At 37.7% G+C, this 15776-nt stretch overlaps 1 protein-coding gene across 2 annotated transcripts in view; it reads right to left on the bottom strand.

Moving 5' to 3' along the window:
* The window catches only part of CFAP54 (cilia and flagella associated protein 54), a 389038-nt gene that overhangs the window by 338782 nt on the left and 34480 nt on the right, over nucleotides 1-15776 (bottom strand). For both annotated transcript variants that reach the window (XM_024348012.3, XM_024348013.3), the window contains 5 exons: nucleotides 12466-12664; nucleotides 5932-6113; nucleotides 5676-5841; nucleotides 4310-4395; nucleotides 1395-1529 (listed from right to left, as the gene is read on the bottom strand). In XM_024348012.3, the coding sequence (XP_024203780.3) occupies nucleotides 1395-1529; nucleotides 4310-4395; nucleotides 5676-5841; nucleotides 5932-6113; nucleotides 12466-12664 (768 nt within the window). The remainder of the gene's footprint in view (nucleotides 1-1394; nucleotides 1530-4309; nucleotides 4396-5675; nucleotides 5842-5931; nucleotides 6114-12465; nucleotides 12665-15776) is intronic.

The raw sequence follows: 15776 nt of genomic DNA, 5'->3' as shown, positions 1-15776 counted from the left end.
TGTTATTATTAAATTTTTCTCCTAAGTTTCCAGGTTATAATATTCAAATGCTCACCCTTCTCCCTCCTATAAAGTAGCTCTTTTAAATGGTCTAAATATATTATTGCAGGGGGGAGAAAATCTGACACTCTTACGTCTCTGTATTCTCTATTATTAATCTTCTTTTTGAATTGATCCAAGCTCATATGACCTCAGATACATTATATTTATTTTTTATTTTTATTTATTTTTTTTGAGACAGAGTTTCACTCTGTTGCCCAGGCTAGGGTGCAGTGGTGTGATCTCGGCTCACTGCAACCTCCACCTCCTGGGTTCAAGCAATCCTCCTGCCTCAGCCTACTAAGTAGCTGGGACTGCAGGCACACACCACCATGTCCAGCTAATTTTTGTATTTTTAGTAGAGACGGGGTTTCACCATGTTGACCAGGCTGGTCTCAAACTCCTGACCTCGGGTGATCCACCTGCCTCAGCCTCCCAAAGGTCTGGGATTACAGGTGTCAGCCCCTGTGCCTGGCCCATACTATATTTATTCTTCACTTAAAAGCTTGAAGCCAGGCGCAGGGGCTCACATTTGTAATCCCAGCACTTTGAGAGACCAAAGCAGGTAGATCACGAGGTCAGGAGTTCAAGACCAGCCTGGCCAAGATGGTGAAACCCCATCTCTACTAAAAATACAAAAATTAGCCGGCCGTGGTGGTGGATGCCCGTAATCGCAGCTACTCCAGAAGCTGAGGCAGGAGAATCGCTTGAACCCGGCAGGCAGAGGTTGCAGTTAGCCAATGCACTCCAGCCTGAGTGACAGAGCAAGACTCCATCTCAAAAAAAAAAAAAAAAAAAAAAAACCTGAAAAGGCCGGGCGTGGTGGCTCATGCCTATAATAATCCAAACACTTTGGGAGGCTGAGATGAGCAGATTGCTTGAACCTGGGAGTTTGTGACCAGCCTGGGCAACGTGGTAAAACCCCATCTCTACAAAAAATAAAACAAAATTGCTGGGCATGGTGGTGTATGCCTGTAGTCCCAGCTACTAGGGAGGCTGAGCTGTGGAGGATCACTTGAGCCCAGGAGGCAGAGGTTGCAGTGAGCCAAGATCATGGTACCATACTACTGCAGCCTCCAGGACAGAGCAAGACTTTGCCAAAAAAAAAAAAAAAAAGGCCTGAAACACCTCTTTGCTCCTCACAACAAACAAAATTAGAACAAGAGTGCAGGGAACACACATTAAAAGAAAGGGTCACTCAGCGCTAGAAAGAATATCTTCTTTATATATGTATATATGCAAATGAAAGTCATTAACCAGGTGAAAAATAGGAAAAATTTAGATTTGAAATGTGTATGGCAACTTGAATAAGCAATAGCAAAAAAAACACGTGAAAGGGAATGCGAAAGGAATACTTTGTTAGTACTGATTTTCTGGGTGAATTTTGCATAGTCATTTCTGGATATATTGAGCCGCTGAATTCCTAATTTGCATTTCTGCCATAGGAACATTATCGTGTCCACAACAATTTCTTTATCAGGTTGAGCATCCTAAAAACAAAAGTGAGAAGGTAAATGAGTAGGAATAATAAAATACATGTATATAACATTTACTGTGTGCTGAGAAACACTCTAAGAGCTTTACAAATACTAACATGTTGAATCTTCATAATGACCCTATGAGAGGAGTCCTAGTATGATCCTCCCCATTTTACAGAGGAGCAAACTGAAACACAAGGAGATTAAGTGATTTTCCCCAACATGAAATGACTAAAGAGTGGCAGATGGGAGGGATTCAAACCTAAGTAGTCTAGCTCCAGAGTCCTCACTCCTTTTTTTTTGAAACAGGGCCTCACTCTGTCACTCAGGCTGGAGTGCAGTGGCAAGATCTCGGCTCGCAATCTCACCTCCACATCCCAGCACGTTCAAGCGATTCTCGTGCCTCAGCTTCCCAAGTAGCTAGGAATACAGGTGCACACCACCACACCCAGCTCATTTTTGTATTTTTAGTAGATATGGAGTTTCACCATGTTGGCCAGGCTGGTCTCGAACCCCTGGCCTCAAGTGATCCACCTGCCGTGCCATCCCAAAGTGCTGGGATTACAGTGTGAGCCACCGTGACCCACCTAGATCCATCACTCTTAATGAATGCTCTATGCTCTTCTGCCTCTCTAAAAAGAAAATTCCCAAACATTTTTAGGCAAGTTTGCAAACCAATTACTCCCACCTGACTGTGAAATTTACATATACTTTTCTCTTTTTAAAATTCTTGCATTAAAATAATAAGGAATTGGACAGGCGCAGTGGCTCAGACCTATAATCCCAGCACTTTGGGAGGCTAAGGCGGGTGGATCACCTGAGGTCAGGAGTTCAAGACCAGCCTGGCAAACATGGCGAAACCCTATCTCTACTAAAAATATAAAAAGTAGCTGGGCATGGTGTCGTGTGCCTGTAGTCCCAGCTACTTGGGAGGCTAAGCCACAAGAATCGCTTGAACCCGGGAGGCAGAGGTTGTGGTGAGCCAAAATTGCACCACTGTACTCCAGCTTGGCGACAGAGCAAGACTCTGTCTCAAAAATAATAATAATAAGGAATTGGAGCAGGGGGAGATGAACTAGTAACTAGAGAAGCAATGGGGAGTTGGGAAAGTGTAGAGACAAGAAGGAAAGGCAAAAGCTGAACAGAACCTCACACTGGGTGTCAACTGATGAGCCATAATGAGTATGTTTTCTCTCATCCAAGTTACTTGCCTTTGCAAAAGAAAATTATTATTCATTATAGCTAAACTAGAAAAATAATGAGTTTATGATTAAAATATACCAAACCTGGAGCTCTCTGAGGCTGCTCTAAGACCTAATTTGCATATGTAGCACCTTCCTGCAATGTTTGGGAATACAACAGATATCAATAAATGTTTATTGAATTGAATTGAATTGAATTGAATTGAATTGAATTGAATTGAACTAAGACATATATCATTTTAGCAAAACAGATAAATGAGGGTCAGGCACAGTGGCTCACACACCTGTAATCCCAGCACGTTGGGAGGCTGAGGTGGGCGGATCATCTGAGGTCAGGATTTCAAGACCAGCCTGTCCAACATGGGGAAACCCGTCTCTACTAAAAATACAAAAACTAGCCGAACATGGTGGCACACGCCTGTAATCCCTGCTACTCGGAAGGCTGAGGCAAGACAATCACTTGAAACTGGGAGGCAGAGGTTGGAGTGAGCTGAGATCGCACCACTGCACTCCAGCATGGGTGACAGAGTGAGACTCTGTCTCAAAAAAAAAAAAAAAAAAAAAGAAAACGAAAAAGACAAAGAAAAACAGATAAAGGAAAGTTCCCTACCTTTTTAAGCCTTGATCGCTATTTTTTGGTTAGCTCTCCCACTGTAATAATTTATTTACTGCCAAACACCTTTCTTTCAAAAATTAAATACCTGTCACAGGTTATAACTTATTCTGACAAACCCAGAAGAAATGAAAAATATTATAAAGCAGAACTTCTCAAGTGTGCTTCACTTACCTGGGCAAAAGTTAATACAGTGCTCTATAACTGTGGTTTACATACTTTTTAAAAATGACAATATAACCAAATTTTCAAATGAAATTTCATCAGAATCCCAGTGTTATATACAAAAGTAACAAAAACAGATTAGGAAGCTACTACTTAAAGCTGGGCTTCTCCATTATCCTCAGCAAACTAACACAGGAACAGAAAACCAAACACCACATTCTCACTTATAAGTAGGAGGTGCAGCAAACCACCACGGCACATGTTTACTTATGTAACAAACCTGCATGTCCTGCACATGTACTCCAGAACTTAAAATAAAAATTAAAAACAAATAAATTAATTTAAAAAACAAAACAAAGTTAGGTTTCTGAGGATCCCTGAAATTTGTTTAATAACCATTGCTATATTATAATAGTTTTACCTGAACACTGGTACCCTCTTATAGGTCATTTTAAAATACTGGCCATTGTGTGCAAAGTGACTTCCAATAATAACAAGGCTTTGTACTCATGGACTGAAAGCAGTATTTCATTAAACATATTAACTCTTCCTAAAAACCACTGCCTCATTTCCTTCATTATTAGAAACATAGCCTGAGAATTTCCCAAAAAGGAAGACACTCAAAATGACAACAATAATAAAAAGAAACTTAAAACTACAAGTCAGAATCTAACTTAATCCTATATTCTAATGATTAAACAAAATAAAATTTTAGCAAGGCATAATTCCTGTGATATTTTAAATTCGGCCTTAAGTTAGGCACAAAAACCTCCTTCCACACTAATAAAAATTATTTAAAATAGCTATTTCACCTGGGGAGCAGTGCAGACACAGACATACAAGGTTGCTGCCAAATGGAAAATATCCTCTGAATATCCACAAGTCTTCAAACAAGTATCTAAGTTCATAAAGTAGAGGAAAATGAAACAAAAAAATCACTTACAAAATTTCAAATAGAAAAGGCACAGAAACACAAATATGCTAAAAAAAATGACACAAATGATAGGCGGGCAAATATCATGTCAATAAGACAAATTAAATACTTCTATATGAAAACTAATCTTGGCTGGGGGCAATGGCTTATGCCTGTCATCCCAGCACTTTGGGAGGCTGAGGCAGACGGATCACTTGAGGTCAGGAGTTTGAGACCAGCCTGGCTAACATGGTGAAACCCTGTCTCTACTAAAAACATAAAAATTAGCTGGGCATGGTGGCAAGTCACTGTAATCCTAGCTACTCGGGAGGCTGAGGCAGGAGAACCCAGGAAGCAGAAGTTACATTGAGCCAAGATCATGCCACTGCACTTCAGCCTGGGCAACAGAGTGAGACTGTGACTCAAAATAAATAAATAAATAAACACACACACACACATACACACACACACAGAGAGAGAGAGAGAAAAGAAAACTAATCTTAGTGGCTCTAATCCAATTAAAATAGACCATTATCATAAATCCAACATTCCAACATTTGTATGCTATGTCCAAAAAGAAACTGAAGAGGCTTATAATATTAAAGTGCACATAAAATATGGTAGTTGAAAGAAAAATAATAAAAATATTGATTCAGAAATCACTAGAAGACATATATCATTACTTGGTACAAATTACTTACTGCAACTGATAAGCCATGCAATGTCTTAAGAACATGGCAAAACATTAAAAACCTGGAATTAAATAGTTCTCTTTGGTGTAAAAAGCAGACACGGCAGGTTTTCAATTATACACACAATAACTTTTAGGATTTGAAAAGTCCTAGAATGGCAAACACTGCAAGCTGGAAAGAGACAGGAGATTACCAAACCTTCCCTTCCTAACATGAACTGATGACTTTGTCCTCTGATTCACTGCCTTGCGGGCCTCCCTCTTATCCAACTAAGCCGGAAGGTAAATAGAACCTCATTCCCCTACTCAAAACTGTCACTCAGAATATAATCTAGCATCCTTACAAAGCCCAGGAACTACATCATCTAGCGCCTAGCTACTTCTCTAACTTTGTCACCTACCACACTCGGTCACACATACCCCCATGCCATTCCTGCAATCACCAAACACACTCTTGTCTCAGGGCCTTTGTACCTCTTGCTCCCTCCGCCTTCAACATTCTTTCTCTCACCATATCTATAAAAGAGCATATTTCGTCAAACTAAATTTTTTGAACAAACAAATAAATACTTACCATGAACAGCAATTTTTTTTAAATAAATTTGAGCTGACTGTCCTTCTTTATAGTTTTCCAAAGGAAAGATCAAACCTTTGTTTCTCTTCACGTTGATTAGTGGTTCCATTGCAATCAGAAGAGTTAAATCCTTCTCTGCTTTCTTTGACTCTGGATCATCCTGCCTCTTGGGGAAGTATATCCCACACGTTAATTAGTAATTGGATGTCATTTTAACAAAAAAAAAAAACCAGGAGGATAATTTTGCATATATTACCTGGAGAAAATAAATAAGATGTACAGCAGAAGATTCAAATAAACTCCACTCCTCATAGGTAAAAGCTAATTTTATAAATTTCACAGCAGCATCCACAGAAATAACATCTTTTCTTCCTATCATAAGTTCCAGAAGAGATGTTTTTGGAAAATCAAGCATTCCATCTGCACCAATATTTGACACTAGGAAAGGAAGAAGAGAGTTTTGAATATCACTCATGCAAATAAATATTTATTAAATATTCACTATAGACGCTTTCAGGCACCAGGAAAACACAATCCCTGCTTTCATAAGATTTACGTTCTAGTGGGGGAAACAAGAAATCTTAGTGGGCAAATACAGGGTGGTGCTTTAGGGACAAATAGGAAGGGCATCCAACACAGATGTGGGGAAGGAGGGCAGTTAGGGAAGGATACTCAGGGGAAAGAGAATGGAATCTCAAACACAGAATGAGCAAGAGTTCCTAGATACAGGTTGGAAACTTGGGAAAGAGATCTAAAACGGGGATAGAGCTTTTAGAGTCATCATTATACATCCGCAGTAAATAGTAGATTCAGCCATGGATCATGTTGCCTTGCACAGAATAATAAGAAACACCAACATTTAAGAGAAGAGCAGAGGGAATAAAGGCTGCAAAGGTGAGTGTTTAGAAAGAAAGGAGTACTCAACAGTAACACATAGATACAGAAAGTAAAGAAGAAAAGGACTAGCCAGGCTTATTGGCGTGCACCTATAGTCTCTGTTACTCAGAAGGCTGAAGCAGGATGATAACTTGAGCTCAGAAGTTTGAGCCCAGCCTGAGAAATATAGCAAGACCCTGACTCTCAAAAAAAAAAAAGAAAGAAAGAAAAGAAAAGTAACTGAAAGTAACTGAAAGTGACCCCTGGATTGAGCAATAAAGTTGTCCATGACATTCTTAGTAGAGTGCTAGAGTCTGCCCACTGTATAAGTAGAAAGAAAATACTTAGGAACAATGAAAACAGACAATACCGTCAATAAATCTGGCTGTACCAAGAAGACCTATAGGGAGGAAGCTGAAAGGAAACACGGAGGCCCAGTCACAGTGGCTTATGTTTGTAATCCCAGCACTTTGGGAGGCCAAGGCAGGTGGATCCCTTGAGCCCAGGAGCTCGAGACCAGCCTGGGCAACATGGAGTAACCCCAACTCTACCAAAAATACAAAAATTAGCCAGGTATGGTGGCACATGCCTGTATTCACAGCTACTCAGGAGGCTGAGGTAGGAGGATCACTAGAGCCCAGGAGGTCCAGGTTACAGTGAAGAATGATCGCACCATTGCACTCCAGCCTGGGTGACAGAGTGAGATCCTGTCTCAAAAAAAAAGGGCATGGTATAATGGGACCACTTGGACACTTGGAGGGATTAGGCTTAAAGACACAAAGAGAAACATCCCCTCTCCTCCATTTAAATGAGAGATAGTGGGAAAGGATCAATATGCATGAGGGTAAATTTGGGGGTTTGGGTGAAGAAAGTCAAGGAAATTCTTATCTAAAACTTGTATTTTTCTTAGGAAGAGAAGAGCCCAAACTATGGCACCAGAAGTTCCCTGCATTCAGATGGGCATTCGCATACACATGTGCACCCACATGTGCCCACACCCACACACTAAACTCACCTAAAGGCATAGGAGCTAACTCTAGGCTTTTCTCCCTCCTCTCAGGTGGACACTAAGGCCAAGTCAGCTAATTGTTCCAAGAAGGAAAGCTCATGGGAAAAGAAAATTAAAAGCAAAAACATCTTGAAAGAAAAACCACAAATGAAGCATCCTTTACCACAAGAAGCAAGAAAATGGAAAAGCACAAACAAGAATTTAAGTGAAAGTGTTCTCTCAGAAAAATAAAAGAGGATATTAGAAACATGAGGCAAGAACAACTGCTGTGAAAAAAGAACCAAGTGGATTCAAGGTATAAAGTACATCATCATTGATGGCCGGGTGCGATGGCTTATGCCTGTAATCCCAGCACCTTGGGAGGCCAAGGCAGGCAGATCACCTGGGGTCAGGAGTTTGAGACCAGCCTGGCCAACATGGTGGAACCCCATCTCTACTAAAAATACAAAAAATTGGCCCGGCGTGGTGGTGCACACCTGTAGTCCCAACTATTCGGGAGGCTGAGGCAGGAGAATCGTTTGAACCCGGGAGGCAGAGGCTGCAGTGAGCTGAGATCGTGCCACTGCACTCCAGCCCAGGCAACAGAGCAAGACTCTGTCTCAAACAAACAAACAAACAACAAAAATAACAAAAAAGTATATCATTGTTGAAACAAATAATTAAATAGGTAAACAGAAGAGTAGAACAGAGAGAATCAAAGATCAAATTCGTGACCTGAAAAATCAGATAGAGGAAGCTTCCCAGAATGCAACAGAATAAAGACATGAAAAGAATAAAATAAATAAGACATGGAGGATGAACATCTATCCTGTTAACATCTGTCTAATGGCATCTTCAATGCCTTGAAGGATTTTTTTTAAAATAATGAATATAAGGAAAGAAATTTAAAAGTAACATGAAAAAATGAAAGAAAGATATGACCTCAAAGTATCTGCTGCATTACTAAACCCACCCCTAGATCCAGTAGAATAAAATGTAAGAATGTCATAAGAAAGAGAAAATTGTAAAAGATACATCTATAAAACAACAAGATTTAAACTGACATTACACTTCTCAACAGAAACACTATATATACAAGATTATAAAAAAGAGCATCAAAATCTTAAAGAAACTTGTAAGTAAACTATTATATCCAGCCAAACTACTTCAAAATTCTTAGAGTTTGTATTTCAGCAAAAAGAAATGAATTTAGAAAGAAGCAATGAAAAATGGGAAGTAATGATGAGGAGAAAAAAATCTTAATAAAGGTATTTTCTGTCTTAAAAAGCAATGACCAGGACTTGTATTCAGAACATAAAAAGAGCTCTCAAAACTCAAGAGAAATAATTAACAATCCAATTAGAAAGTGAACAAAAGACACTAGAGAAAAAGAGCGTATACAGATGGGAAATAAACACATGAAAAACTGTTTAACATCTTTAGCCATTAGGGAAATGCAAATTAAAGTCACAGTGGAATATTACTACACACCTATCAGAATGACTAAAATAAAAAAGTAATGATACACCAAATTCTGTCAAGGATGTCCAGAAACTGGATCATTCACACATTGCTGGTGGAAATATAGTAGAGTCACCCTGGAGAATAGTATGACAGTTTCTCACAAAACTAAATATGAACTTATCATATATCCAATCCAGCAATTGCACTGTTGAGCATTTTGTTCCAGAGAAATGAAAACTTACCTTCACACAAAAACTTGTACTCAACTGTTCATAGCAGCTTTATTTCTAGTAGCCAAAAACTGGAAATAATTCAAATGTCCTTCAAAGGGTAAGTGGTTAAACAAACTGTGGTGTATCCATACCATAAAATAATACTCAGCAGTAACAAGTGAAAAAAAATTTTTTTTGAGACAGAGTCTTGTTCTGTCCCCAGGCTGGAGTGCAGTGGTGGTGGTGTGATCTCCATTCACTGCAACCTCTGACTCCTGGATTCAAATGATTCTTTTGCCTCAGCCTCCCAAGTAGCTGGGACTACAGGCACATGCCATGACGCCTGGCTAATTCTTGTATTTTTAGTAGAGACAGAGTTTCGCCATGTTAGCCAGGCTGGTCTTGAACTCCTGGGCTCAAGGGATCAGCTCGTCTTGGCCTCCCAAAGGGCTGGGGTTACAGGCATGAGCCATGGTACCCCGCCAAGTGAACTATTAATACACACAACCTGGATACATCTCAAGAGAATTATGCTGAGTGAAAAAACAGACAACACACATACGGCCACCTAATTTATGACTAAGGGATACTGCAGCCAACTAAAGGAAGTTATCTTCAATAAATGGTGCTGTGTCAACTGAATATACATATAGAAGTATATAAATCTTGATTTCTACTTCGTATAAACAAAAAAGATCTAATTTCTAATTATAGACCTCATAAACTTAAGGAAGAAACAATAAAACTTATGGAAGAAAACATATGAGAATATATTTACGACATTGGGGTAGCTGAAACTTCTTAACCACAACACACAAAGGATCAACTATATAGGATATATTGATAAATTGGACTATATTAAAATTAAGAATTTCTGTTCCCCAATGGATATCATTAAGAGAATGAAAAGGCAAGCCATCAAGTAAGAAATGATATTTGCAATACATGTATTCAATAAAGGAATTATATCCAGAATATATAAAGAATTCCTATGAATCGACAGAAAAAAGGACAAAAGGTTAAAATAGGCACCTCACAAAATAGGATATCCAATAGTGAAAAAAGTATATGAAAAAGTGTTTAACTTTATTAGTCATCAGAGAAATTTAAGTTTATACTGCAACACCACTGAATTCACACCAAAATGGACAAAATGAGAAAGACAGATAATACTAAGTGTCAGAGAAAATTTGGAGTAATGGAACCCTGATAAAATGTTGATGGGTGTGCAAACTAAAAAAAACCACTTTGTAAAACAGTATCCAATGAAGCAACATAGGAATATCCCATGCTCTTGCAATTCCACACCAACAGAAATGCATAGCAGATGTTTAAACATATTTCTCTGAGTAATTCATAAAATAAAAAGACAAAAACTATCAGTAGGGATAGAGAAGATCTAACCACATGATTTACTAGCTTAACTTAATCAACATATATATAAAGCAATGCATCCAACAACAACAAAAAATACATAGTCTTTCAAGTACACACAGACTATTTACCAAAGCTGGTCATTTGCTAGGCCATAAAGCCTATCTTAACAAATGTTCACAGTTCCAAATAATACATAATGTGCTCTCTGACCATAGTATAATTAACATAGAAATCAGTAACCAAAAGATAATTAGAAAATCTCCCATATTTTGGTTCAGAACCCATATATCAAAGAATAAATCACACTGTGTATTAGAAAATATTCTTACTCCAATAGTAATAAAGATATGATATATCAAAACTTCAGATACATAGCTAAAGCTGAATTTAGAACAAATGTCTTAATATGCATTTAATGTAAATAATAACAAATCCTAAAAATCAATGATCTAAGCTTCCAAGTCAATAAGTTTTTTAAATCAGTAAAGCAAACCCAAGAAAGTATAATAAAGGAAGTAATGAAGAGCAAAAATCAATAATATGGAAAATGGACATACAATAGGGAAGATCAACAAGGTCAAATATTGTTTCTTTGCAAAGACTAATGAAATTGGTGGACCCCTGGTGAAATTGATGAAATAAGAGAGAAAGCAAACTGACCAATACTGAAAAGAAAATCTGAAAAATTTTATATCTATGGAGGAAATTGAATTCATCATTTAAAATATTCCCATACAAAAAATTCCAGGTACAGATGGCTGCACCAGAAAATTCAACTAAACATGTAGGAAGAAATAACACCAATATGACACAAACATTTACAGATAATGGAGAAAGAGGGCATACTTCTCAACTCATTTTATGAGGCTAATATGACCTTGTGAGCGAAACCTAAAAATAACATTACAAGAAAGAAAAGTCTCTCCCATCAACAGAGAAGCAGAAATAAGCAATCCATAAAATTAACCACATTAATAGAAATAAATGAGAAAGCCATTTGATCGACTCAGTAAATCTCAATAAATTCAGAGAAAGCTTTTGCTAAAATTAAACTATTCAAGATTAAAAACAACAACAACAAAAAAAACACTTAGCAAACCAGGAATACAAGAAACATCTGTGATCTGCAAAAGGGTATCTATAAAAATTATTCTGTAGATATCTCAAATAATGGCAAAATGTTGAAAGCTTTCCAACTGAGGAAAAAAAATGAGACAAAGGAGTCTGCTATCACCACTTCTTCCCATGTGTTATTGGAGATCCCAGCCAGAGCAACCATCAAGAAATGCAAGAAAAGAGAAATTAAAAGATTAACGATTGGACAGAAATAAGTCATTCATAGATGACTGTATATACAAAACAAGTCCCCCCAAAAATCTACTAATACATTATTTGAAATATCAATTGACCTTAGCAAGGTTGCTGAATTCAAGATCAATATAAATTATATCAGCTTGGCACAGTGGCTCACACCTGTAATTCCAGCACTTTAGGAGGCTGAGATGTGTGGACTGCTTGTCCCAGGAGGTCGAGACCAGACTGGGAAACACGGTGAGACCCCGTCTCTACAAAAAATACAAAAATTAGCCAGGTGTGGTGGCATGCACCTGTAGTCCCAGCTACTTGGGAGGCTAAGAAGGGAGGATCACTTGAGCCCAGGAAGTTGATGCTGCAATGTGAGCCATGATCACGCCACTGCACTCCAGTCTGGGTGACAAAGAGAGACGTTATCTCAAAAACAAACAACCAACCAAACCAAAAAAAAAAACAATATAAATGTTATCAGTTTCCTATGTATGGATTACCATGCTAAAATTTTTGTTACTCATGTGTATCATTCTATCATAAAACAATATCTTAACATCTTATTTACTTATCAAAAGTTCTTTTCCTGCCATAAACAATTCTGAGACAACATCATGAATCTCCACTTCATCTGTAACAATGGGTCCAGTTTGCAGTATTCGCCTATTTGAATCAGAAAGAGCTTCCAAGACAGCCAGAAACTGGGATGCAGTGCTATCAAACATCTCATCCAGTAGCCGCTCTGTGACAGTTCGTGGCCATGATAACTGAAATTGAGAAAAAAAAAAGTTCAGTCCATTTGTTAAAGCTATTATATTGTGGGCGCAGTGGCTCATGCCTATAATCCCAACACTTTGGGAGGCCAAGGCAGGAGGATTGCTTGACCCAAGGAGTTCAAGACCACCTGGGCAACACAGTGAGACCCCCATTTCAACAAAAAAATTTCAGAATTGGCCAGGCATGTTGGAATGTGCTTGTAGTCCCAGCTACTTGGGAGGCTGAGGTGGGAGGATCACCTGAGCCCAGGGAGGTAGAGGCTGCAGCAAGCTAAGGTCATGCCACTGCACTCCAGCCTGGGTGACAGAGTGAGACCCTGTCTCAGGCAAAAAAAAAAAAAAAAAAAAAGCCTGTTATAAGGCAAAGAAAAGTAAGGCATGCTTACAATGCTAAAACAGAGAGCAGTTGGTCTAACAATTAGACACCTGCTTTTATGGTTTTTCATTTTTTGAGATGTCACTCCAGATTTCATTAGAGATATCATGCTGCCATTACATCAAAGACTTTGTTGTTTCTTCATATGCTTGTGTTTCCAAGGCAGCATTAAAAGGTTGTTTATTATGGTTTGCTTATTAAGCAAGCATATATCTCCATATGCTTTATAGTATCTTCATTATAGCCTTCGGAACTGATATTCAAACTTTGGTTACCTAAGAATCACTCAGGGGTGCTTTGTAGATTCAAGACCAAATTTCCAGAGATTTTGTGTGTCTGGACACTTTTAATAAGTGTTTAGGACACTTTTAATAAGCACCACAGGATATTCTCATGCAGAAGGTCTTCAAGCCAAAATTTGAAACAGTATTTAGTAGTATAAATAACAAGGTTTGTGGTAATTAACTCTAAGAAAGAATTGATCAGCTTTATGCTAACAGGCTAGTGACTGTTTAGAACCTGCTGTGGGTTCCCAGTCATTCTGCTTTGTACTGGCCCAAAATGACTGCACTTCCTGCACATGCTTCCTGCCACACTTCATTCTTCTCTCCATCAAATGACCTGTTCTCTGCATTTAGTTTGCCAGTAAATAAGAACCGTAGTTTTAGTAGGCTTTTCTAGAATCCTTATCCAGCTGGAAGATTTCCTCATAATTCCCTTGCTTTCATTTCTCTTCTTAGGGCAAAGTCAGAAAGACAGAAAAACAAAAGCAGGGATAAAGTTGCCTTGAACGACTTTCCCGCAAGCACTAGCTTCCCTACTCATAAGCTTGTGTACCTTTTCAATCCATAGATGAACTGACATGTTAAAAATTTCAACAAGGGGCTGGGTGCGGTGGCTCACGCCTGTAATCCCAGCACTTTGGGAGGCCGGGTGGATCACAAGGTCAGGAGTTCGAGACCAGCCTGGCCAATATGGTGAAACCTCACCTCTACTAAAAATACACAAATTAGCCAGGCATGGTGGCGCACGCCTGTAGTCCCAGTTACTTGGGAGGCTGAGGCAGAATAATCGCTTGAACCCAGGAGGCAGAGGTTGCAGTGAGCCAAGATCATGCCATTGCACTACAGCCTAGGTGACAGAGTGAGACTCCATCTCAAAAAAACTTCAACAAACCTTGAACTTCATGCCCTACCTTCTCTTTTCTTACAGAGGTAAGAGTTTTTCCTAAGATTTTTATTTAGGTTAAAACAGAGCTTTTAAAAATACATATTGAAACAGCATAATTAACTTTATAATAATTAGAAGTATTCAAAATGAAATGGTAAAACCCAAATGAATAAAAGAATGAAATTATTTATAAAAACATCATAGAAAAACTAGCAAAAAGAATGGAATATTTATCAGAGCTGTAAATGAAATATTAACTAAAAGATTTTGAAATATAAATATTTAAAAGATCTATAAAAAAGAATTAAAGCTGAAGCAATAAGGAAAACAATGGATTGTCAAGTATGAAAAGCAAAATAATAATATCTATAAAAATAATGAGCTCATTCAAGTATATTTTAAAAATTAAAATCCCTAGTAAATAAATGGTCAAAGACTGTGAAAAATAATTCACACAATGAAAGAAAAGTTGGCTCAAAGAAATAAAGTTAAAATGGCAAGCCATCTTATGAAAACTGAATTAACAAAAAAAAATTTAAACAAATAATAATATCAAAATAATAACAGCTTGTGATAGAATTCGTACTTGCAAGTTGTCACCCTGAAAATAGGAATACTCATTTTGGAAGTCAATTTGGCAATGTATATCAAGAGAAATAAAGTGTTTATGTCCTTCAATTCCATAATCCTACACCTGGAATTTTATCCACAGAAAATAAAAGAAAGAAAAAAAATAAGCATGTCTGAAGAGGTGGATGATGTCAATACTTATAATAGCAAAAAAAGATTTGAAAGAACTAAAGTAATAATGATAAAATATTAGACAAATTATGACACATATACTGCATAGGATATATTATCTTATTTAAAATGTCAGGATGAATGAAAATCTGAATGGCACAACCGTACAGTCTGGTTCCATCTTTAAATACTACAGTCTCCATGACATCTACTCTAGGAGATGTATTATGTTAATTTCCCAACATCAAGTGCCTATTCCTAGTCAAGCTCTGTTTATCACTGACCCTCAGCAAATTTTGCCTACTCTGGCTTCTAAGCTATGACCATGCTCTGATCCTTCACTTGGAATGTTTTTCTCTATTCTCCCTGTCTAGCCAAATTCTGCCCATTATCCCAAGGCCCTTCAAAAAGCCAGGGCTGCAATTTAGTATTTCTATATTCCACTATACTTGAAACCACAGTAGATACTCAATACATGGTTGTTGAATTAATAAAAAATAAATAAACAATGATAGCTAATATTTACTGAGGACCTACTTCCTACCTGCTAGCAATATTCTAAGGGCTTTACATGTAACTCATTTCATCCTCACCATTATCATTATTTATTTCTTAATATTTATCACAAGCTATAATTATTTATTTATTTATGATATAATTCTCCACTAGAATGTAATCCTCATCTATTTTGTTCACATAGCAGGTACTTAAAAAATATTTATTGAATAAATCACTAACTAATCAATCATTAGGAGTCTGAATTAGTAGTCCTTTAAAAGAATCTTTTGAGAGTCAAAATGATTTACTGTAAGTTAA

This window comes from Pan troglodytes, chromosome 10, assembly GCF_028858775.2.
Source record: "Pan troglodytes isolate AG18354 chromosome 10, NHGRI_mPanTro3-v2.0_pri, whole genome shotgun sequence".
Taxonomy (NCBI): domain Eukaryota; kingdom Metazoa; phylum Chordata; class Mammalia; order Primates; family Hominidae; genus Pan; species Pan troglodytes.
This window is presented reverse-complemented; position numbering and strand designations above follow the sequence as displayed.